This window comes from Beta vulgaris, chromosome 6 (assembly GCF_026745355.1).
Source record: "Beta vulgaris subsp. vulgaris cultivar EL10 chromosome 6, EL10.2, whole genome shotgun sequence".
NCBI classification, from domain to species: domain Eukaryota; kingdom Viridiplantae; phylum Streptophyta; class Magnoliopsida; order Caryophyllales; family Amaranthaceae; genus Beta; species Beta vulgaris.
In genome coordinates, this window is record NC_079207.1 from 71,272,664 (window position 1) to 71,293,802 (window position 21,139).

Consider the following 21,139-nt stretch of genomic DNA (forward strand, 5'->3'; position numbering starts at 1 on the left):
GATATACACCAGTCAACTTGAAACACTGATCCATGGTGTGACCAGATTTTTTGCAGTAATCACACTTCCTAAGCCTTGTCATATTTAATCCTTTTACCATCTCTCCTCTCAGGTTGAGAAGGATGAATATGAGCATTATTATGTTGAAAACCAGACTGTTTCATAGAATTAAATGCACTAGTCTGTAGAGAAGTGTCTTGCTGAATATTCAGTCTAGTTTGCCTTTCAACTTGTAACAGCATATAATAAGCTCTATTGACATTAGGTAAAGGATCCATGCTTAATATGTTTGTGGTAACAGTGTCATATCCTCTATCTAATCCAACTAAAAGCTGAATTAACTTTTGTTTCTGATCAGCAGCTAGAACTTTCTTTAGAATAACACAAGAACATTTAGCTAAAGCACCACAATCACAATCTGGAAAGCCATCTAACAATTGTATTTCATCCCAAACACGTTTCAATTTGGAGTAATATTGAACTATGGAATCTGAACCTTGATGAATAGAGGAAAGATGTTTATGTAATTCAAACAATTGTGGTGCATTAGATTGGCCATACCTTTCAAGAATCTCTTCATACAACTGATTGGCAGATTGTTGAAGAATGAAACCTTCAGCAATTAGTTTATCCATAGAATTCAATAACCAGGATTGAATCATGTAATCATTGCGCATCCACTTTTGTAATTCTTCAGAATCACTTGGAGGTCTTGGAGTTTTACCATCAATGAATGTTAACTTGTTCTTAGCTCCTAAAGCTAATCGAATTCCTCGATTCCAGGTTAAGAAATTATCTCCATTGAGTTTATGTGTACCTAAATGCTGATCAGGTTGATCACCAGAACCTAGGAAATACTTATCAGTATATCCTACAATGTTATTCTGATTTTGAGAAACAGAATTAACAGAAGTTTCCGTCATTTTTAATGAATCAAAAGAATGAAAATGATAAGATCAAGGAAAAATGATTCAAGAATAAGAAGAATTCAAGAATTTGAAGAAAATTTCTGGAGATTTAAGAAGAATAATCAACTTTAGAAATGTTGATTATGTAGAAACGAGAATTTCTGGAAAAGAAAATGATTTCAATTTCACAAAACGAATGAAATTGAATCAAGAAAATCGAAAAACCTTCGATTAATGCTTAGCTCTGATACCATGTAAGATGAACTGTATCATCTTAGAGAGAGAAAATGTAACTCTCAAGTATTTTGTATATTCTCAGTCTGATATTTACAATCTATGAGAGTATTTATATGCTTATTTACAAAGCGTAAACAACAAGCTACATAACAAACTCTAACCACCTTCTAACTACTTGCTAACATAATGTAACAAACTATTTACATTAGTATATACTGAGCTACACATAGGAATAATCCTTGTTGATTATATATCTTTCCCATCTTGTTTGGAGTTGATATATATTCCTCTTAATTAGTTTCTTTTATTTGAAAGATCAACTTCATTAGCTTTCATAAGTGATCATAACTTACAAAACTTTTTCCTTATCAAGGATGATAATTTGTAGAACTACCTGAAATCAAATAGATGTGTGCATTGTGTCCATTTGAGTTATTCGCTATACCTTTTCACATGGATTTTTGACACCCTAATTTAATACTCCTTCAATCTCATTGGTTGAGTATAACAAAAATCATTTTTTAAAATCTCTCTCCCCTTTTCACATGTCCACACATTTAATGTTTCCATTTTTTTCATTTTTTAAAATCATAGATAATAATGAGAACTATAAAGTGGGACGGAGGAAGTACTAGATAATAATGTTAACACAAATTTTTATATGCGGCCGACCACACGGGAAGTTATAGGTGTGGCCGCGCGCAACACGTCGTCAGCCCGTCAGCTTATTCTCAAATGGGCATATCTCACTTGTTTCTCATCGAAATCGAGCTTTTGACCAGGCGTTGGAAAACTATTGAGCCAAATTTTTATCTCTAACTTGAATCTTCCAAAAATATTAAGTGTGCTGTGAGATGTGACCTTTTGAAGTTGACCCTTATGCACAAACACTTATAAAAAAAAATGGAGTTACTCTTATGAACAGATGGAGTTACTCTTATGAACAAATGGAGTTACTTGTATTTACTATGTGAGAACCACAACCGATATCTAATACCCATAAAGAAGTAGAAGTCAGATTGATTTCTATAACATATATACCTGAAGTGGAAGCACTCAACTTCTTTTCCTCCAAGTATATGGGACAATTTCTCTTCTGGTGACCTATCTTTTCACAGTGGAAGCACTTGCTTTTCGTGACTGCTTTTGGCTTAGTGGTTGGCTTAGGTTTTTCAGAAGCAAGGACAACTTGCTTGCCTTTGTCCTTCTTGCCTACTTATTTCTTTTGAAACCCTTTCCCTTTTGAACCATCAAAACATATTTTTTTGGTTCTACGGGAATTTTCCTCTCAGCATTGACTAGCAACCCATGCAACTCTTACAAAGCCTTTTCATACTCGTTCATGTTGAAGTCATCCGGGACTGATTGAAGTTGTCAGGCAATTTATGGAGAATGATATCAGTAACCAACCCTTCCCTATAAGGGAAACCAAGTCATTCCATGCTCTCAAAAAGACCCGTCATTTTGAAAACATGTGGGTCAATAGCTTGACTCGGCTTCATGTGAGATTCCAAAATCTCCTTATTGGTCTCATACCTCTCAATTCGGGCCTGTTTTTGAAACATGGCCCTCAGCTCTTGCATGATGCGGTGTAAGCATCCTTGGTTTCGAACCTCTTTTGGAGTTCCGGCTCCATGGCGGCCACCATCAGACAAGTGATTGGTATATACCTAACATTAGCCTGTTTAGCACAACTACGTTTCTCTACTTTAATTGACACATCAGTTATCACGAAAAGTGGGGTTTCTAAGACATCATGTCTACCCTCTGACCTCAGAACGAGTCTCATGGTTCTTTCCCAATTAATGAAATTTTCTCCATTCAACCTTCCTTCTCAAGCTTGTTGTTGTATTTATTAGTCATAGTATGTATATACAGAAACAAGGAGGCAAAGTTCAATTTTATATATATAAAAGAACCAAAAAACATGCAAAGGCTTCTAGGTTGGTCACTTTATTCAATTTTAATGTCCCAATTTGAATATGTGAATACAAGATCCTATCAAATGCAACGCTAAGCAGACGGGGGCCTTATCTTATATTTACATTCTCAAGGTAAGTAAACTCTTTAACTGATTATAAAATTTTATAATTCTCGTTTAGATAGGAAAACATTGCATGCTCAAGTATCTCTTGCTTCAAAATCCAAAACGCTTTTGATGATTTTGTTGAGGATAACCAAACTAAGTAGCAAAGTTTGAATTTCACCTCATGTCCCAAAATTATTAATAATACCATGTAGAGACATGACCTATTACTATTAATTATTACGGGTTAATAAGTATTTTATGTTTGGAAAAGCTAACCTCAATATATGCGGGACCTAAATTTATTGGGAAAATTCCTCAGGTACCCCTGAGGTTTGGCGTAATTCCCAAATTACCCCCCACATTTGGGGAATTCCTCAAATACCCCTGAGGTTTGTGTTTGGGCTCAAAATACCCTTACAATGGACGGAACCCTAACGCCGCCGTTAGGTTTTCCTTCTTCCTCTCCCCAATTTTCTTGCTCCTCCCATTCCTCCACCCACTGCCAACCCCCCTCCCCCAGCCGGCGACCAACAGTCGTCGACCACCATCCACTTCGACGCCGGCGACCCTACCCTCTTCCCTTCGCCGACCAGAACAGCAGCACCCCCGGCGACCCCCCTCTTCCCTTCGTCGGCCAGAACAGTAGCACCCCCGGATACCCCACCCTCTCCCTGCTTTCCCCCACCCTCGACGCCCCCCCCTAGCCCTCCCTTTCCCCATTCTCGATCCCCCACCCCACCCAGCCTGACACCACCCCCTCCCCCTTTTCCCCCTATCGGAAATGGCCCCCCTTCCGTGTCTTCCATCGTGAGTCGACCCCCTCCCCTTCCCCACCCAGATACGCCGCCCCCAAACCTTAAACCCGCCCTCTAAACCACCCGAGGCTGCTGTTATGCTATTCTGGTCGGCGCCAACATCGAGGGTAAGGGAATCGGGAATGGGGAAGGGAGGGGGTAGGGTTGTCGGCGCCGGAGTGAGGGAAGGGGGTTTAGCAGTAGGTGGCAGAATGGGAGGAGAGAGAAAATTGGGGGGAGAGAGAAGGAAAAACCTAACGGCGTTAGGGTTCCGTCCATAGTAAGGGTATTTTGAGCCCAAACACAAACCTCAGGGGTATATGAGGAATTCCCCAAATGTGGGGGGTAATTTGGGAATTACGCCAAACCTCAGGGGTACCTGAGGAATTTTCCCAAGTTTATTATGTTGGTATTAATTAGTGAACTCTAGCGCATTGATAACCAACATACAATAAACCTATAACCATTTTAAATAATAATAAAATGCAAAGAATTAAATATGAGCTAGCTAGTATGGCCCCCTCATTCTAAAAACCTTCTTGATTGGGCACCTCCTTGGACTCTTCATGGATCTCCATCCATCTTAGTCATGAGCCTTCTCGTCTTGGGCTTGTCTTTGGATTACATAAGTATTGAAATAATTCAAATTAAAATAAATTACAGAAATACTCAACGATATGTAGATCATATTAAATTACAAAAATACATCACGATTCGCTGATCATATTTTCTAACTTAAATTTTGGTGCACAAACCATTGAATGCTTAGATTCAAAACCAACGATGATACTTGAAGAAGCGTAGTTGCCTTGGCCAGGAGGGGCATAACTTTTCCAAAACTTAGCAAGCTGTTTGATCCCGCCTTTGAAAGGTGTAGATGAAGCTTCTTCTGTAAAGACCCTTTGGGATTCAGGATCCCTCTTGTAACCAGTAGAAGGAGTTTGTTCCCATACTAGTTATTTATAACAATTATATCAAATATAAAAATTGTCATATAATAATATCACAAACTATTCTTAGTTAAAGCAAGAGGATAAAGTATTTAAACTAGTAAACCTAACCACCTAAAAGATTTTATATATCCTAGTAAAATTAGGCAACTAATTTTAATTAGATTAAAGAATCAAATTATGAAATTATTTTATAACCTAGTCAAAATAACATAACTGAAATTGCTTAATATTCTGAAAATCAGTTGTCAACATTTCAATTTTTTTTTTTGAAACAACCGTCTTTTTTGTTGAAAAACCTTGGCTAAGCAAGCTGCCCAGCAACGCCGAGCCACGCCCACCACAGCGCAGGGGTCTCGCGGCCACCCCTAGCCGACTGCCTAGCCGCCAGACCACTAAAGCACTCACAGTGGAGTGGGAGCTCCTTGCAGGAGCGAGAGCTTCCAGTCGTGGCTGCTCCTCTTCATCTTTCCTTATTTTGTGAATGAAATTAAATTTACAACTTATTTCAAAAATATTTTAGTGATCTAAATAAATTAAACATAAACTCCTTATGCCTAATTCAGAAAATTAATTTAAAATTTCTATTTTAATTAATTTTAGTACTATTCACATAAATTAATCTCTAAATCATACAAAACTCTTTTAACATGAATTAATTTGTCATACATAAACAATTTTAGATATGAAAAATCAGATTAATTATATGAATATAATATTTCAAAAAATTCAAATTAGAGATCCAATATTCAAATTTTGAATTTCGAAAATTAGGGTTCAAATTTTTGAAATTTCCAGCCATTACAAATTGAAATATTAAGCAATTAAATCTCTATTTAATCAATTCCAATTAAATCACTCAATCCATAATTCAATTTCGCTCCTTAATCAAATTAAAATTAGCCATAAACATCAAAATAAATCATATTATAATGACTAAAAAACTATATGCAAGGGGCTAAACTGATACCACTGTAGGATTATAGGTTTTATAAGCGGAATTTCATGAATCTAATTTATAAGAACCTAAAACAGGATGCATATACAATTAAGGATCACATAATAGTTTAGAGTATAACCTTTGATGCGTGAATTCCACAAAGAATCGTCAAGATCTCGGAGAAAGAACCTCATATGTGATTCCTCTACTTGGTCCACCAAGCCGGATCAACACTCCAAATTTTTTCTTGGGGTAAATAACGTGATTTTTGAGAGAGAAAATATTGTGAGATATTGTATCTTTTATTTTCTGATAACTTGACTAATTATAGGAATAATTAGGCTAAGTAATCCCAACTATTACTCCTCTTGGCCAGCCACCCTAGAGTTCTTTGTGAGCTCTACGTTTTCTTTTATTGATCCAAATTTAATGTGTAACCTTGTAAGATCTATTTAAGGAAGCTTTGGATTTATTATTTACTAACCCAAAGATGAAAGATCTATAGCATTCTCTAGCAAAACGTAACGACGACCCAATTAAATGAATTATTATCTCCATAATATGATCCATATTGTATTTAATAATTGCAATAGAATTGAGGACATAATTCCTTCATCCATATCTATGAATGAGTCAAAACTTGAGGTAGAAGAACGAATTACTTGCTTCACTTTACATGCATATCTTATGCATAATCATGTCAAAAATTCGTTGAATACTGGATCTTACTCTAGTTACAATCTTCTATATCATATATCCTTCCTGATCAATGCTCCTGAAGTCCAAACTGAGACTTTTACAACAAAGGTATAAGTTTAGTTCAATAGGTAGAAAATTAATAATTAAAAACCACAAAAAAGAATCCCTGTTAAGCAACCTTACTATTCTATAGCTTCTTTCAAGTAGCTTTTCTCTTTTTTTGCAATCTTTGCAACTTCTGCCATTTAAGGTAAATCTGGTAGGACAACCCAGAGAAGACCATAACAACGCTGCTCCATTGACGTGTGGAGAGAGGATTGCCACTGAGAAGGGAAGAGACAACAATGCTAACAAACTTGCGGGTGGTTGTGATAGTCGTGTTAGTAAGAGAGCCAAATCTGCTGATGGTTAGGAAGATAAAGTTTTGGCCAACTGCACCACATAAGCAGTAGAAAAGGATGTCCCATCCCGCCTCTGGATGCTGCTGACAGAATCGAATGGCCTCATAACCACTGGCTTGGGGCCAACCGAACATGTAAACCACATTGTATATAGTGCCCCAGAGATTCATTCCTAGCATGATATCCCAAGCACTTGTTTTTGGATACCTGCAAAAAGTGTGATGATCATACAAGTCTACCAAGCAAGAAGTAAAAGATAAAAATAATAGATTATTGAGTTCCAGGAACACAAGTTATGCTACAGCATAGAAGATGGAAGCTCTTTAGGCAGGGTAGAACATCAAGCAGTTTACCTTTCAGAAAGGTGCACAACAGTACAAGTAATGCTAAAAGGAGAAGAAAAAAACTAGAATACCTTGCTGTTATTGAATCCTGTGTAGCATTTGTGAACCCATCAAAAGCAAGGTTCAGGAAACACAGCCCATATCCAAGAGGTGCATTAGGGCGCGCCAGTTTACTTATGGTCTTTGCACTAGTCTGTGGAGCAACATATCAAGTATAAGATACAAGAATATTCTAATTCTTATGACCAAAAATACTGACAAGCAACAGCACCCTCCAAGAATGCCAATTAGACAAAAGGGAGAAAAGATGTTGCTAACTAATTAGAAGTTTGGTGCACATCTCACCTTAGACAGTGCAAAGAGTGACACACCTCCTGCAACAAGGAGTGTGCAAATATACTCTGAATATGTGTATCTGATGCCATATACAAGAGCACCCATAAGCATCACTGCAGAAGGTAAAGGAATAACATTAAACAACTTACATGGGAATATAGCATTACCTACAGGATTTAAAACATCAATGCTTTTTAATTATCAAAGATAAAAAAAAAAAAAAAAAAAAAAGGCACAACAATATGGCAGCATTGACAAAATCAATATAGTATACCCGCTTTACCATATACCCAAAGGCTATCAATAAAAAGACTCCAAATGAGCAATAAGGAAAAATAGTATTGGGTGTAAGGTGCTGCCCAGTGTATCTGGTACATTGTACATTCAGACTTTTAATAATTTATCGACTAGCTCTCTAGGGCAATGTTACCTAATTCGCGGTATGAAAATGGGTACGGAACACAATAACCAAATTATGTTAAAAAGACCCAAAAGTACACCATTTGTACCAATATGTGTTTTTTCGATCAAAGATAGCTCTAGAGAATTAGGTAATGACATTCCTACATTTTCCCTGCAATTTGAAATAGTTACATTCTTCTGCGTTTTCTCGATCAAAGATTGCAGGGGCCTTAGAGAGTTAGGTAATGACATTCCTACATTTTCCCTGCCATGCCCAACAGCTTGATATAGTTACATCCTTCTGTACTCTGTACCAAGAAAAGACTAGCATAAACAGGCAGCTGCACTCATTTCCAACTTCACAGCTCCAAACCCCCATTTCTAGAGCCATCTAAGCTCGAATTTGGAAGTATGAAAAAGGGTCTGTTCCTTGTGTGCCTCAGCTCTATGAAAAGACTAACATAAACAGGCAGCTGCACTCATCTCCAACTTCACAGCTCCAAACCCCCATTTCTAGAGCCTTCTAAGCTCGAATATGAAAGTATGAAAAAGGGTCTGTTCCTTGTGTGCCTCAGCTCTATGAAAAGACTAACATAAACAGGCAGCTGCACTCATTTCCAACTTCACAGCTCCAAACCCCCATTTAATTTCTTCCAGCTACATCATGACCACATGTGACAACTACAGGACTTGAACAAGAGAGGCTCCCACAACTCCATAAAATGTGATGGGAGCTTAGTCCTTACACAGAACAATAGGTTCTGATTCTCAAGCATCACAACTAGTACTTACAAATCATCTCTTATCCTCAAAAGCTCCCTCAGAAACTATTACTTGCATGTTGCATGAATTGCACGGAGTGTGGAAAAGTTGACAATTTATAAATTGTAGACCACAAGCTGCTTCAACTCCACAAAATTGAACACCTCTAGTGCACGATTTATGGAATAACTGATACTTATTCAGCACCAATATATTTCCATTGATTCCATGAAAATTAGTTTTGAAGACAACAAGGCAGGATAAAGTTGCCATGTTTACCTGGAATCATCTTCGAGGATTTTGCAAGGACCTGCAAAGAGACACTCTCTTAGAACGAAAGATCAACAGTGTTTCTGAATTATTTGAAAACATAGCAAGAAAGTTATTCAAAATCCTGAAACAAAAATGGGGTATTGCTATAGATCTATGGCGATGAGTTGCCTTTGTCAATATTAAAAAAGTGTTGTTGTGCAGGTGTCGGGTGAAAAAAGTAAAACAAAAACAACAGAAAAATCATTTGAGCTCAAGTACATTGCTGGCATTAAGAGCAGATGTTTACATGCTAAACATAAACATCCTACCCACTTCGTCCTTAGTGTTTTCACCCTAAACCAGTCTTGGATCAAACATGTTCAAAATAAATTTAGGTAAGTAGAGTTAAGGGATACCAAGTTCATCTTACAAATCAAGATAAGTCAAATTAAGTTACAAATAAGATCAACATGTTCACGTAAGAGGTTTTCAAGTGAAAAGAACGAAGCTTTAGTCCGTGAAGCTTTTCACTGGAGAATAGCATAAATGATCACGAAGAAGCATCACAAGCTCTGATGGCTGGTTGTTAGGTGGAACTAAAAGGTGGTAAAATGAATGAATATCTTGTAGTTTTGCAAGGAAAGTTCAACCGATTAAATCTGCAACTCATTCGCAACTATGACTTTTCCATCACCTTTTCCATCATAAATTTTTATTAAACCTACTCTAGAAGGTTGAACTGAGTGATAATAGAAAGTTAGAAACTTATGGGGGGAAAAAACTACTCACGGGAGAACTTGCATTGTTACGGACTTTAGCATAGAATTTTCCTTAAAAATTCAAGTAGGCGGTAAAGGACATTAATACACATCAAAACCAAGTCGAAGCCCGATTGCCTACTCTCTAAAGGCAATCAACCTATTGCCAATTTCTTCCATTCTCGCTTTCAAGCTTCGTCAAAACAACATTTGTAATGCTCTCTATAATTCAAACACCATATGCTAAAACTTCAGAATTCCTCCGTCCACAAAAAAATCAACACATTGTCTCAGCTCACTATAATTAGACACTCAGCACGATTTCACTAAAATACATGCATCTCAAATTGCATGCATGACTAAGTGCACATTTGGTATACATGGGAATATAATTCCTGTAGGAAGTTTCATTTCCTAAAAAATTACTCCTTTTATGTAATTCCTAGGAAATGGCCTAAATTTGTTTGGTTGACATCAAGAAATTTGCAAACATGAATTCTGATTAACCAAGAAAGGGGTGGGTAATTAAATTCCCACATTTTGTGGGAATTTCAATTTCCCAAGGAATTACCATTGCACCCATTTTCTGAACTTCCAGTCAACCAAACAACTTCTCAAATGAGAAAATCATAGGAATTTTCATTGCCTACCTAAATTCCTATCAACCAAACGAGCGCTAATAGTATTTCCAAAGGGAGGAAATGACTTCTCATTCTTCTATATACCTCGCATTTCTATTGCAAAATCCACATAAAACCAACCAGAAAACACCAAACGACGCAAGGCGAGATTGAAGCAATACCTGGGCAGGATAGCTAATGTACTTCAAAGCTTCAATACCCATAGCTGGACCAATAGTGTTAGTTATACCAGCACTCCAATAACTCCACATTGGAGCTCCTCCCTTACTTCCCCTTGACCAAATACTGATCACTGTTCCCCCCAAAAACCAAAACAATATAACATTTACATTAGATTAAATATCTCAACATTATTACCCAATCAAAAATTAAAAACATTAGCTTAATCATTGTCACAATATTGCTTACTTATAAAAGACCACACTAAACACACAACATTTTGCGCCAAATTCAAAAACGCTAGATGTTCAAATCTCTTCTTATCAGCCCCAAATCTCTTCGTCGACCTGCAGTTGTTTTCAACATTCAAAAACAACAAAAACGACAATTAATCTCACACACCCATTAAAAATTCAAAATTCCAAATACCCACATAATTATGAACCCTAAATCAAATTCTACGAATGACCCATCAAATTTCACTACAAAATATACAAACCCAAAAAAACGAGAGTGATCAATTCTTCATATAACGTAATGCCCTAAAAAATAAAAACGATCATAAAAAATGATAAAATAAAAAAAAGAGGGAGAAATTAAGAAATTACAGATGTTCCTGAAGAACGCCTTGAGAAATGTAAGCAGCCCAAATTCCGGCGACGCAAAAGCTCAACAACAGCACACGGCCAAATCCTGACGCATGAACTTCCATTTCCGGCGACTTTTTTTCGCCGGAAAATTTTCCGACGTTTAATGCGGATCACACGAATCCCCCAAAAGAAATTTAATTTAATTTAATTTAATTTAATTTAATTGAGATAAACATAAAAGTATAAGAATTAAAATAAGATTTAGTTTCTATTTTCTTATTTTTGTAACTTGAGAAATAAAATTTGGTTGTGTTCTTCAGTGAGTTTGGTATATTAGTAATTAGTATGAATAGAAACAAAAATAAAAGAAAAAGACAACGTGGAAATTTATTTATGTCCTAGCTGACGTAGAATGAATACGTGGCGGAAGATTATTGGATGGAAGAGAGGGATGTTGAGTTTCTATTGGTTAATTGAACGCGGAGCTCTGTCAAGGGGGAAAGTACGAGTAGGAGGGGACAACTGGGTGGGTCCTTGCTGTGGGACCCGTTTTCAGTTTTTTGTGTGGAGGTGGGCCAGGTTAATATTGAAGTGGGCCTATAAATTGGGCTTTTCTTGCATCTTGATCCATATTTGAGCCCAATCTAGAAAGATTGTGGTTTATTTTTTTGAAAAAATTAAACAGATGGTAACATCATGAATTCATGATTAAGTCATAAATTAGTGAACCCCTAATCGTCTTCTATGCTTGACAGGAATGTGTAGGTCAATTACGGTGATAACTGAAGAGAGACTAGAGCTGATCATTTTGGCCCGGCCCGGCCCGTTTTTAGGCCGGGTTTTGGGCAGATTTCCGGTCGTATTTTTTTTTTGACTTTGGGCAAGTCAAAAACGATTTTTAGTCTATTTTTTTGGCCCGGCCCGTTTTGGCCCGCTAAAGCCCGCTAATTTGGGCCCAAAATAACGGGCTTTGGACACAAAAATTCGACACGATTTTAGGTCCGGCCCGACCCGACCAATGGGCAAATTTTTTTGTCCACGGCCCGGCCCATGATCACCTCTAAGAGAGACAAGTTTGTAATATAAGGTACAAGAACAATTGAGAAAAAAAAGTTTAAAAAAGGGTGAAAACTACTATTGTACATGTCAAACAAACCGGTTTGAGTTCGCAAGCAGACACTTTGAGATTGGGAATATGGTAAGGGGAAACCATATCCCAAAGTGCCCCTAGTGGAGATTGAAACCCCAATCTTGAGTTGGAAGGTTCTTTCTTTACTACTAGACCAAGCTTTGCTTGGTAATTGCACTTTGCAATATGGTATCTATTTGATTGCATATTCCATCATTATTATTGCAAAATTTTAATATTTCATTATATTTGTTTGACACAAAACTCTATAAATGATCTATTTGACTGCATATTTTACAACTTTTGTTCGTGTATTGATATTTAAAAGTTTGTCACTTGATTGACAAGTTTTGCTAATCATTTGTATTAATCTAGCAGCCCTCGCATTTGATCTTTAGATCCTATAGTTGTCATTTTCAGTGTGCAAACATATTTTTTTCCCACATAAATAAACAACCTTTGTTTATTTTATAACAACATCACACCCACATAAATAAACAACCATTGTTTATTGTACAACAACATCAGTTTGTAAGAGCTTCTCTACAAGTATCAGTTTATTGATGATGTCTTTTTGCCAATAAGTTTGTTGTTCATCTGTCCATCTACAAGATTTGCACCCATGCTCTCGATTTTAGGGTTGTCTACTTGTAGATTTTACATGTTAAGAATATTCTTTCTAACCCCTTTATCCATGACTTTAAGGTAGGTGGTGGAAGTCCAAATTTGCGTTTAATCGAATTAACAACAGTTAAGCTTGACACTTTACATTATTACATAGCCATCAACATTTTTAATAAGTTCAAATTTACAGCCATTTGAAAACAAAGTGCGTGAAAGCAATAAAGGAATAATCTTTTAATAAAGGAATAATCTTATATATATCCCCTCGTCCCTCGCTCACAAAGAGAACAAAATTACAAAAGTACGCCTTACTAGTTACCACCTTAGAAGCTAAGCGCTAAGCGCTAAACATACCTCTTCTAATAAGTAATAACCAACTTATGCTATATTGGTATGGCCTTGACTACTATGACGACCAAATGTCCAGGACCTCTACACCTAACGAAGCATCCTTCCAAAGATGAGGAAGTAGTACACACGGAAGCACCTAATCTCATCTAATCTGCTAAAAATAAACATATCTAGTGTGTATGGCCGTGTGAACACATAGAACAAAACCCCAACAAATACAATTATCACTTAAAGTTGATGCATAAAGTTGATACAAAGAAAAAAAAAATAGCAAGACTTTTACATTCAAGAGAGTTGCTCTGCGATTTCCTACCATCCTTTTTCAAGACTTTTCTCCTTTTTTCTATAAACCATTTGCAATTTGTATTATTTTAATCTATGATTTTCTCTGTTTTGCTTCTTCTTTCTTCTTCCTAGAAGCTTGTTAAATCCCCATGTGAGAATTAGTAGGAGAGAGAATTTGTATTATCCTTTCTTATTTTTAGCTACTTACTTAATTCTTTCAACACTTAATTGTTTAATTTTTGATCTTTAAAAAAAAAAGTTTCTTGTTTTAGAAGCTCTGTGTTTTTGTGGTAGATTCCTCTGACTGAAAACTCAGATGGGAAATTGCTTCGGTTCTTCTGCACAAGTGGATTCTTACAACTCTCATCCTACTTCTGGTATTTTTGCTAATTTTTGTGTTGTTTATTACATTTCTAATTATGGGTATTTGTTTAAATTTCGAGTCTTGTGTACTATATATGTTAAATCTATTTATGATGTTAATTATTGATGTTAATATTATATGGGTTCTGCATATTATTGCTTGGGTTGTTTAGGGTATTTTCCTAATTCTTGATTTGGGATCTTTTGGTTGAAATGTTTGAAGTTTTTATTTAAAATTTTGTTTTGGGGAATTAACATGTTTGAGTTTTGATGGTGGGTTTAGGTTTAGTAAATTCGTTGTAGCTAAATTTTTAAGGATGAAATTGAATTATCCAGATTCAGTAATTTTGTAGCTTCCTGATCTTTTTTGAAATTTACTCAATCCCTCATGAAATTTTCTGTTCTTTTGCGTTTGATGTTTCTATGAAGTTTTCGTCTTTCTTAGTATAGTTTCATCCTTCAGGCTTCATCAAAGTGGTAAAGTCATGGTGAATCCTGAATCCTGAATCATCTGTGAGAGTCTTTTGAGAAAATGTATGATACTTCTGAGGATGGAGATTGTTTTCGGACTTGTTGACGATTTGCTATATTTATTCAAGTTCAAATGAATCAAATCTTAGTTATGTGAATCTTTGGAGGATTGATTTCAATATCTCATTTGAACTCAAATCATTTAGTCAACTTTATGAGATTAACGGAATGATGATGAAATAGGTTGTGTATAATATTTCCATTGAGTGTTCAATAAATCAAATCTTAGTTATTTGTATCTTTGGAGTATTGATTACAATATCTCTTTCGAACTCAAATCATTTAGTCAACTTTATGAGATTAACGGAATGATGACGAAATAGGTTGTGTATAATTTTTCCATTGAGTGTCCAAGAAATGGAAATGTAAAAGTTTTTCAGAATGATGTACTCAAAAGTAAGCTCTTTTTTTAATTTTATCCTGTTTATACTAGTACCGCTCATAACAGTATAAAACTAATCATACGTCTTTGACACCTATTATATGTATCGTAATAAAACTTATTAAGTAAGGCTCGTCAAATTTAAGCACAATCTTTTATTATTGGATCCCCTGATTCATTTACTTGCATTGAGTGTGGCATCAACGCTGTATAATCATTGCTGGGGTTGAAGGAAGTAATTTTGTTAGTGAATGTTTATTGTTGCCTCTGAGGCAATGTAGACAATTACCTTGCTTGGCATTGAAACTGTTGGCTGGTTTGACCTTTTTGTTAGAATAACTGGTGTGGTTTTTAATTAGTATATAATATGGAAATGACTAAATTTTTGACTCTTTGTTGAAAATATGACCAATAAGCTCATCAAATGCTGAATTTTTCGCTTCTCAGCCAATTGAATTACCAGATATACTATCTGGCTATATGACCTCATTAACAAGTTTTTAGCCTAAAACCAATCAAAAAGTTGACCAAAAGCCATTTATCAAACATGGCCAATGATGGTGTAATTGGTAACTGCATAGATGATACTTCTGCCATGCTCTTTCTGATGTCTAGTGTCTATGTGGAGAAGGTGTAATTAGTTTGTTTTCTGGTTTGCAGTTTAAGTGCATTGAGTTACCACAAGATTGTGGTGAGTAAGCTGAGATATATACTGATTACTGTTGCAGAGCTGGATAGTGGATACCCACTAATATTATGCTCAAAACTCGTCTTGTAATTATTTATTTAAGAGCATTTCCTTGCTTGAAGTCTGTGGTAATGTGACATTGCTTTCTACCTAACTTTGTGATTTATGGCTGCATAATTTTCCTTGTGTTACTGCAATTAATGGCCCGAAAACACTGATAAAATTCAACAACTAGCGGCAAGACTTACTAACTGATTTGCTAAGAATATGTTAGATGTGTTAGTTTCTCAAGCGGACACATTCTCGGATAGCTTAGTTTACTAGAAAGCTTCGAGGCTATGTTTTGCATGTTACCCAATTTTCATTCAGGACTTTAGTTTTCAAGGGTCATTCTCCATAACATTTATGTATTGTATCTAGGCCTCTAATCAAGAGTTTGTGCTTTCCTATCATTGATCTTTGAGTTTGGTCTATCTAGTGCAACTTTATTTGATATTAGTCATTCACTTTGTGGATTCTCTGCATCTCGCTTACCCTCTATCTATAACTTATTGCAAAAAGGGGGTATCATGGGGCATAACCAGGCTTGGTTGTGGAGGGGGGATAGTATAACAAAGAATTCTAAATATGGTTGTGGAGGGGGGCTAGTTTATCAATAAAATATCTTTTGTTTTCATTTTTTTAATCTTCTTAGCCTATTATAACCAGTACAGGGGCCATGGCCCTCTTAGGCCTCTACTATGCCTCGCCCCTGTGTCATGGTAAACCCGATCTTAAACCGTTGCTATCGTGGAAAACTTAACTTTTTCTGGACATCCCCAAAATAACATGATATATATATTTGCGTCTCTCCCCTATTCCCCCCTTTCTGCTTCAACTTTTAATATTAGAAGCTCGCTGTTATCAGCCACAGGAGCCTCAAAAGTTGCCAGTGTTGGGAGGATAAGCCACTCCTCGAACCTGTCTAGTCCGATTGTCTCAGCACCAAGTGTCAAAAGTAGCAATCGAAGTCTTCCTAATCCGAGATCTGAGGATGAAATATTGTCTTCTTCTGGTTTAAAAGCCTTCTCCTTCAACGACCTTAAGACTGCCACCAAAAATTTCCGTCCTGACAGCCTTATTGGCGAAGGTGGTTTTGGTTATGTTTTCAAGGGGTGGATCGATGAGCAGACTCTCTCTCCTTCAAGACCTGGATCCGGAATGGTTGTTGCTGTCAAGAAGCTTAAACCTGAAGGTTTCCAGGGTCATAAGGAGTGGTTGGTACGTTTCTCAACCTGTTGTATTTATTCACTTCTCAATGGACTTCTATTGTTTTCTTATAGCTTTTTGTTTTTTTTACCTTACTGCAGACAGAAGTAAACTATCTTGGCCAACTACATCATCCTAATCTAGTGAAACTCATCGGATACTGTCTTGATGGTGACCACCGGCTATTGGTATACGAGTTTTTGCCCAAGGGGAGCCTAGAGAATCACTTGTTCAGACGTAAGTGGCTTAATTCTGGTGACAGTGTCTTGTTCTATGAGTACAGTTATGCTTTTAAGAAAATATGTCTTTGGTAAAACACCTGAAGATCATTCTAACTTCATATGTATGTGTAATTTATGCAATTATGTAATGAGCCTTACAGCAATTTGGATTTTACTATTTATGCGTGCTGTGCTTTTACTGTTTGCTTTGTGTTGAATTGCATGTGCGTATTTTGAAATATGACCATTAATCATTGCAACTAAGATCGATTTTATACCTGTTTCTTTATTGGTGTGCATCTTCTTTATAAGTGTCTTTTGAGCCCCTTTTTGTGTTGGTCCTGTGCACTAGCGGATTCATGAAAAATAGTTATTGGGGGCAAAAAAAATTGGAAATTTGTAGTTTGGTTGCAAATAGTCAATTTTTAAAGCAATATATTCAAAAATTCCAAATTTATTATGAATATATCCAAACATTTCACAATCAAGTGGGGGCAACTGTGCAAGTGACCGAACTCCTCCCAAGCTAGTTCTGCCACCGAGTCTTGTGATTATTGGCAAAGAGTTTATTTATGTTGCTGTTGACTCTGGACATCAGCTGCATTGATCAAAATGTGTTGCCTTCTACATTGCAGTTCAATATTTGCTATTTTGATTTTTGAAGTCTCGGTGATTTGACGAAGAACAATTTCTTTCAGGGGGACCTCAGCCAGTCTCATGGGCAACAAGGATTAAAGTGGCTATAGGTGCTGCAAAAGGACTGTCTTTCCTTCATGATGCTGAATCACAAGTCATCTATCGTGATTTCAAGGCTTCAAATATCTTGCTTGATGCAGTATGTTCAGACTTCAGCATCATATTATTGTGTTATTTCCTCCATTACCAAGCAGTTTTCTGATATTTGTTGTCATACTTTCAGGAGTTTAATGCCAAGCTATCCGATTTTGGTTTGGCAAAGGCAGGGCCCACCGGGGATCGTACTCATGTATCAACTCAGGTCATGGGCACTCAGGGCTATGCAGCACCCGAGTATGTAGCTACAGGTGGGAATGTGGGATAACTGATTATAAGATCTCAAAATTGTTTTTTGTTGCCTAAATTTTATTCGCATTAATTTCTTCAAGACCACTCCTAATTTATTCCACTTTGCACAAAACCATTTTTCAGCTTTTGCTTTCAAGTTTCAACCACTTACTTTTTTCGTTAAGAATTTAACAAGCATGGATTTTTTTTCATTGAATAGAGGTGTCTCATTGCCGTCGAATAGTCAAGTGCATACTTAAAATATCACCCCTTTTAGATGATTATAAACAAAACTCTAGCTACTTTGCAATATTGGACTATAGGAGTCGTTTTTAATGCATATTCCTTCCTTTTTTTCAAATTTGCGCTGCTCCCTTCTTGTTGGTGTTCAATTTTCAATCTCTCTTCTCCCACTCATTTTCTTTCTTATTCTTCTTTACTGCCATATCTCTTAGTTAGCTACCTTGATTTTTTTTTTTTTTTTTTTTCAAATTACGAATTTTCCTCTGTATCTTTCTTTTAAAATTAGCATTTTGATCATGCCATGATTACTTCATCTACAAAATTGCATATTTTGAGCTGTTGTTAGTTTTGTGATCTTCCCACCAGCTCTTTCCTCTTTGAGAGATCCAAAAAGAAATAGGGTCTTTTGAATTGCTTCATCATCTTCTTTGTTATATTTGTTTCTCGTCCTCTCTGGATTGCTAAAGTTATGTTTCAATTACTAAATAAGTTCGAAACCTTCACATGCAATGTTCATATTGATTGGCTTTTCGAACACTAAAATTCTAGCTTCTTTCACCAGGCCGCCTTTCAGCAAAGAGTGATGTCTATAGTTACGGGGTTGTCTTACTTGAACTATTGACTGGACGGCGTGCACTTGACAAATCAAGAGTTGGTGTAGAGCAAAGTCTGGTGGATTGGGCAAAACCATATTTGGGTGACCGGAGAAAGCTATTCAGAATCATGGATACCAAATTGGAAGGCCAATATCCCCAAAAAGCTGCTTTTACAGTTGCTACACTTGCTATACAGTGCCTAACTCCCGAACCAAGGTCAAGGCCTAAAATGTCGGAGGTCTTAGAGGAACTCGAGAAGCTGCAAGACCTAAAAAACACAAATAAAAGCTACAAAAACATTTCGAGCCCCATGCATTCTCCAATGAGAAGCCATCATTCTCCCATGCGTTTGACACCCTCGGCATCTCCATTGTCCTCTCACCGGCAATCTCCTCTTGTTCGTTGATTCTGAAGATTCTTCTTCCCTGTTGTTGGTGCATCTTCACCTTCTTAAGTACTACGTATGTTGCAGTTTGTATATATTGTTAGCTCATCCTTGTACAAGATTGTTTTCAGCTGCAACCTTAGGTAATAGTATACTGTCACCTGCCTGTTTTCTCTGAAATTGTTTTGAAGAGAAGTAAAGTTTTGTATTTTATTTTTCGGGTTTGGTGTCAGTTCTCTGGTTTGTAATTGCACAGGATGAAATATGCCAAGTATATAGGAGCGTAGAATGCTTCTCGAAGGCGTTTGTTGTATTATCATTCATTGATTGAAAATTTCGACATACGTTTTCTTTTTAACTGTAAATGTTTGGTGACTGTGTTCAGCTTCTTTGCTCTCGTACTTGTGCTCATGTTTTACTCTTCTAGAAGGGTTTTGTGAAGTTATTTGTGCATGTTTTTGAATGCTTATCAAGATTTTATTAGGTAAAAATTTGACTGATTTCTGTGTCCGTGCACTGACAAACTGAACAAAGTATAAACCTGTAGAAACACACTATTGAACAAAATCTAAGAGAATTTTCCCACCAGTACCAGTACCAGTACCAGTACCCTTATCTAGATTGTAATATTGGGCTCCTTCCTTATAGAGGACTTTGTTCATATAAAATGAGGTCTCACCAATGACCTGATCTCTTAGCATAAACCATGTAGCAGCAACATAGATTTTTATGGAATCACGGTATTTTGTTCTGTCTACTATCACCATGCTATCCACACCTGTGAAGAAGAAGCAAGGGTTCCACTCAGGGTTGTTTTCGCCTACTTTGTCGATCGCCGTTGATGGATTTACTTGGCTACATGTATCACCCCATCGTCCCAATATCTGCACAATGGCGTAGGTATGCAGCTTCCTCCCTAGGCTCAATATCCGCCACCAAAGTGGTGCTTCTAGTTTAACCCCCGACAATAGCCTTAACTCCGAATACCGAAGAATCCTTCTTACTCTTGATTGTTGCCATCCCAATCTCAATCTCAATGCTGCCCTTTCTTTACTAGTTTTCTTGTAAAATATAAGTCTTCTCCTTCGTTGGGCTTTTTAAGTATTTTAGAGTTTTTTTGCGGAAATATACCAGGGTATACCTCACTAAATTTTCTTTGTGGGGATAATACCAACCTAAATTTAAGTTTTGTTAAAAGTCACCAAAAATACTATTTTCGGCGAAAAAGTCAAATTTTCGGCCTTTGACTTGGTAGGAAAAGATACTGAATAACATTTAAGAATATATATATGAGGCAATAATGAACCTAATAATGAATCTAAATTCTCTAATAATACAACTTAAATGTACCCAAAAACTATTTTGCAGCGGAAGACTAATTCAAATCTAATGCAACTAATATGAGGTGGAGGAAAAACTACATGTTTTAGGGATTGATTTTCATTTAACAAGACAAATGACAAAAATATTTCCTACAAATTAAAATTACCACTTATTACCACTTATGAAATGGACTTTAAATTCATGTCACCGTCGAGATTAAGTGATTTTGGGCATTGTTTTTTTCCCGATCTGTTCTTCTTCAGTCGTTTTTCTTTTTCTTTTTCTAGCAGTTGCATTACAAATTAAAATTCACATGATCTCCAATTCTCCATTACAAAAATATTATTAAAGTTTGTTTTTCTTTAACACGCAAGTCTCTAACTATAATGTTTAGTAGTCATGTTTGTTAGCACTAATTAACAACTTAGCATCACATATCTAATCATGAAAAGCATGAAACTTTCATTATATATATGAAGGAAACACTCTGATACGTTTTTACGTTTGTTTTCGAAGTTGTACCAAAATAATTTCTTTAGCTTGAA

The 21,139-nt window shown here is 36.3% G+C and overlaps 2 protein-coding genes across 3 annotated transcripts; one reads left to right on the forward strand and one right to left on the reverse strand.

Moving 5' to 3' along the window:
- Positions 1-6,453: 6,453 nt before the first annotated feature.
- Positions 6,454-11,516, reverse strand: LOC104897956 (UDP-galactose/UDP-glucose transporter 3). 2 transcript variants are annotated; one of them, XM_010684935.3, is made up of 8 exons: positions 11,221-11,516; positions 10,862-10,959; positions 10,615-10,745; positions 9,082-9,112; positions 7,648-7,751; positions 7,374-7,495; positions 6,741-7,165; positions 6,454-6,651 (listed from the first exon to the last, which is right to left on the reverse strand). In XM_010684935.3, exons 1-7 carry the CDS (start codon positions 11,322-11,324, stop codon positions 6,757-6,759), a joined length of 999 nt encoding a protein of 332 aa, XP_010683237.1. In that variant the 5' UTR covers positions 11,325-11,516; the 3' UTR covers positions 6,454-6,651; positions 6,741-6,756. The 2 variants fall into 2 exon arrangements, with proteins under 2 accessions (XP_010683237.1, XP_010683236.1); XM_010684934.4 differs by having other exon boundaries at positions 6,454-7,165.
- Positions 11,517-13,379: 1,863 nt separating this feature from the next.
- LOC104897957 (probable serine/threonine-protein kinase PBL3) lies at positions 13,380-19,629 on the forward strand. The gene is made up of 6 exons (XM_010684937.4): positions 13,380-13,968; positions 16,463-16,815; positions 16,905-17,040; positions 17,723-17,859; positions 17,944-18,067; positions 18,853-19,629. Exons 1-6 carry the CDS (start codon positions 13,908-13,910, stop codon positions 19,290-19,292), a joined length of 1,251 nt encoding a protein of 416 aa, XP_010683239.1. The 5' UTR covers positions 13,380-13,907; the 3' UTR covers positions 19,293-19,629.
- Positions 19,630-21,139: the final 1,510 nt, after the last annotated feature.

Bases quoted from the DNA above. Each gene is read 5' to 3' on its own strand.
- LOC104897956 (XM_010684935.3), bottom strand. From the start codon at position 11,324: ATGGAAGTTCATGCGTCAGGATTTGGCCGTGTGCTGTTGTTGAGCTTT. The intron at 10,960-11,220 runs GTAATTTCTTAA...AAACAACTGCAG, and splicing joins GGCGTTCTTCAGGAACATCT to GTCGACGAAGAGATTTGGGG. The intron at 7,752-9,081 runs GTAAACATGGCA...TACCTTCTGCAG, and splicing joins ATCCTCGAAGATGATTCCAG to TGATGCTTATGGGTGCTCTT.
- LOC104897957 (XM_010684937.4), top strand. From the start codon at position 13,908: ATGGGAAATTGCTTCGGTTCTTCTGCACAAGTGGATTCTTACAACTCT. The intron at 17,041-17,722 runs GTAAGTGGCTTA...AATTTCTTTCAG, and splicing joins AGAGAATCACTTGTTCAGAC to GGGGACCTCAGCCAGTCTCA. The intron at 17,860-17,943 runs GTATGTTCAGAC...TCATACTTTCAG, and splicing joins CAAATATCTTGCTTGATGCA to GAGTTTAATGCCAAGCTATC.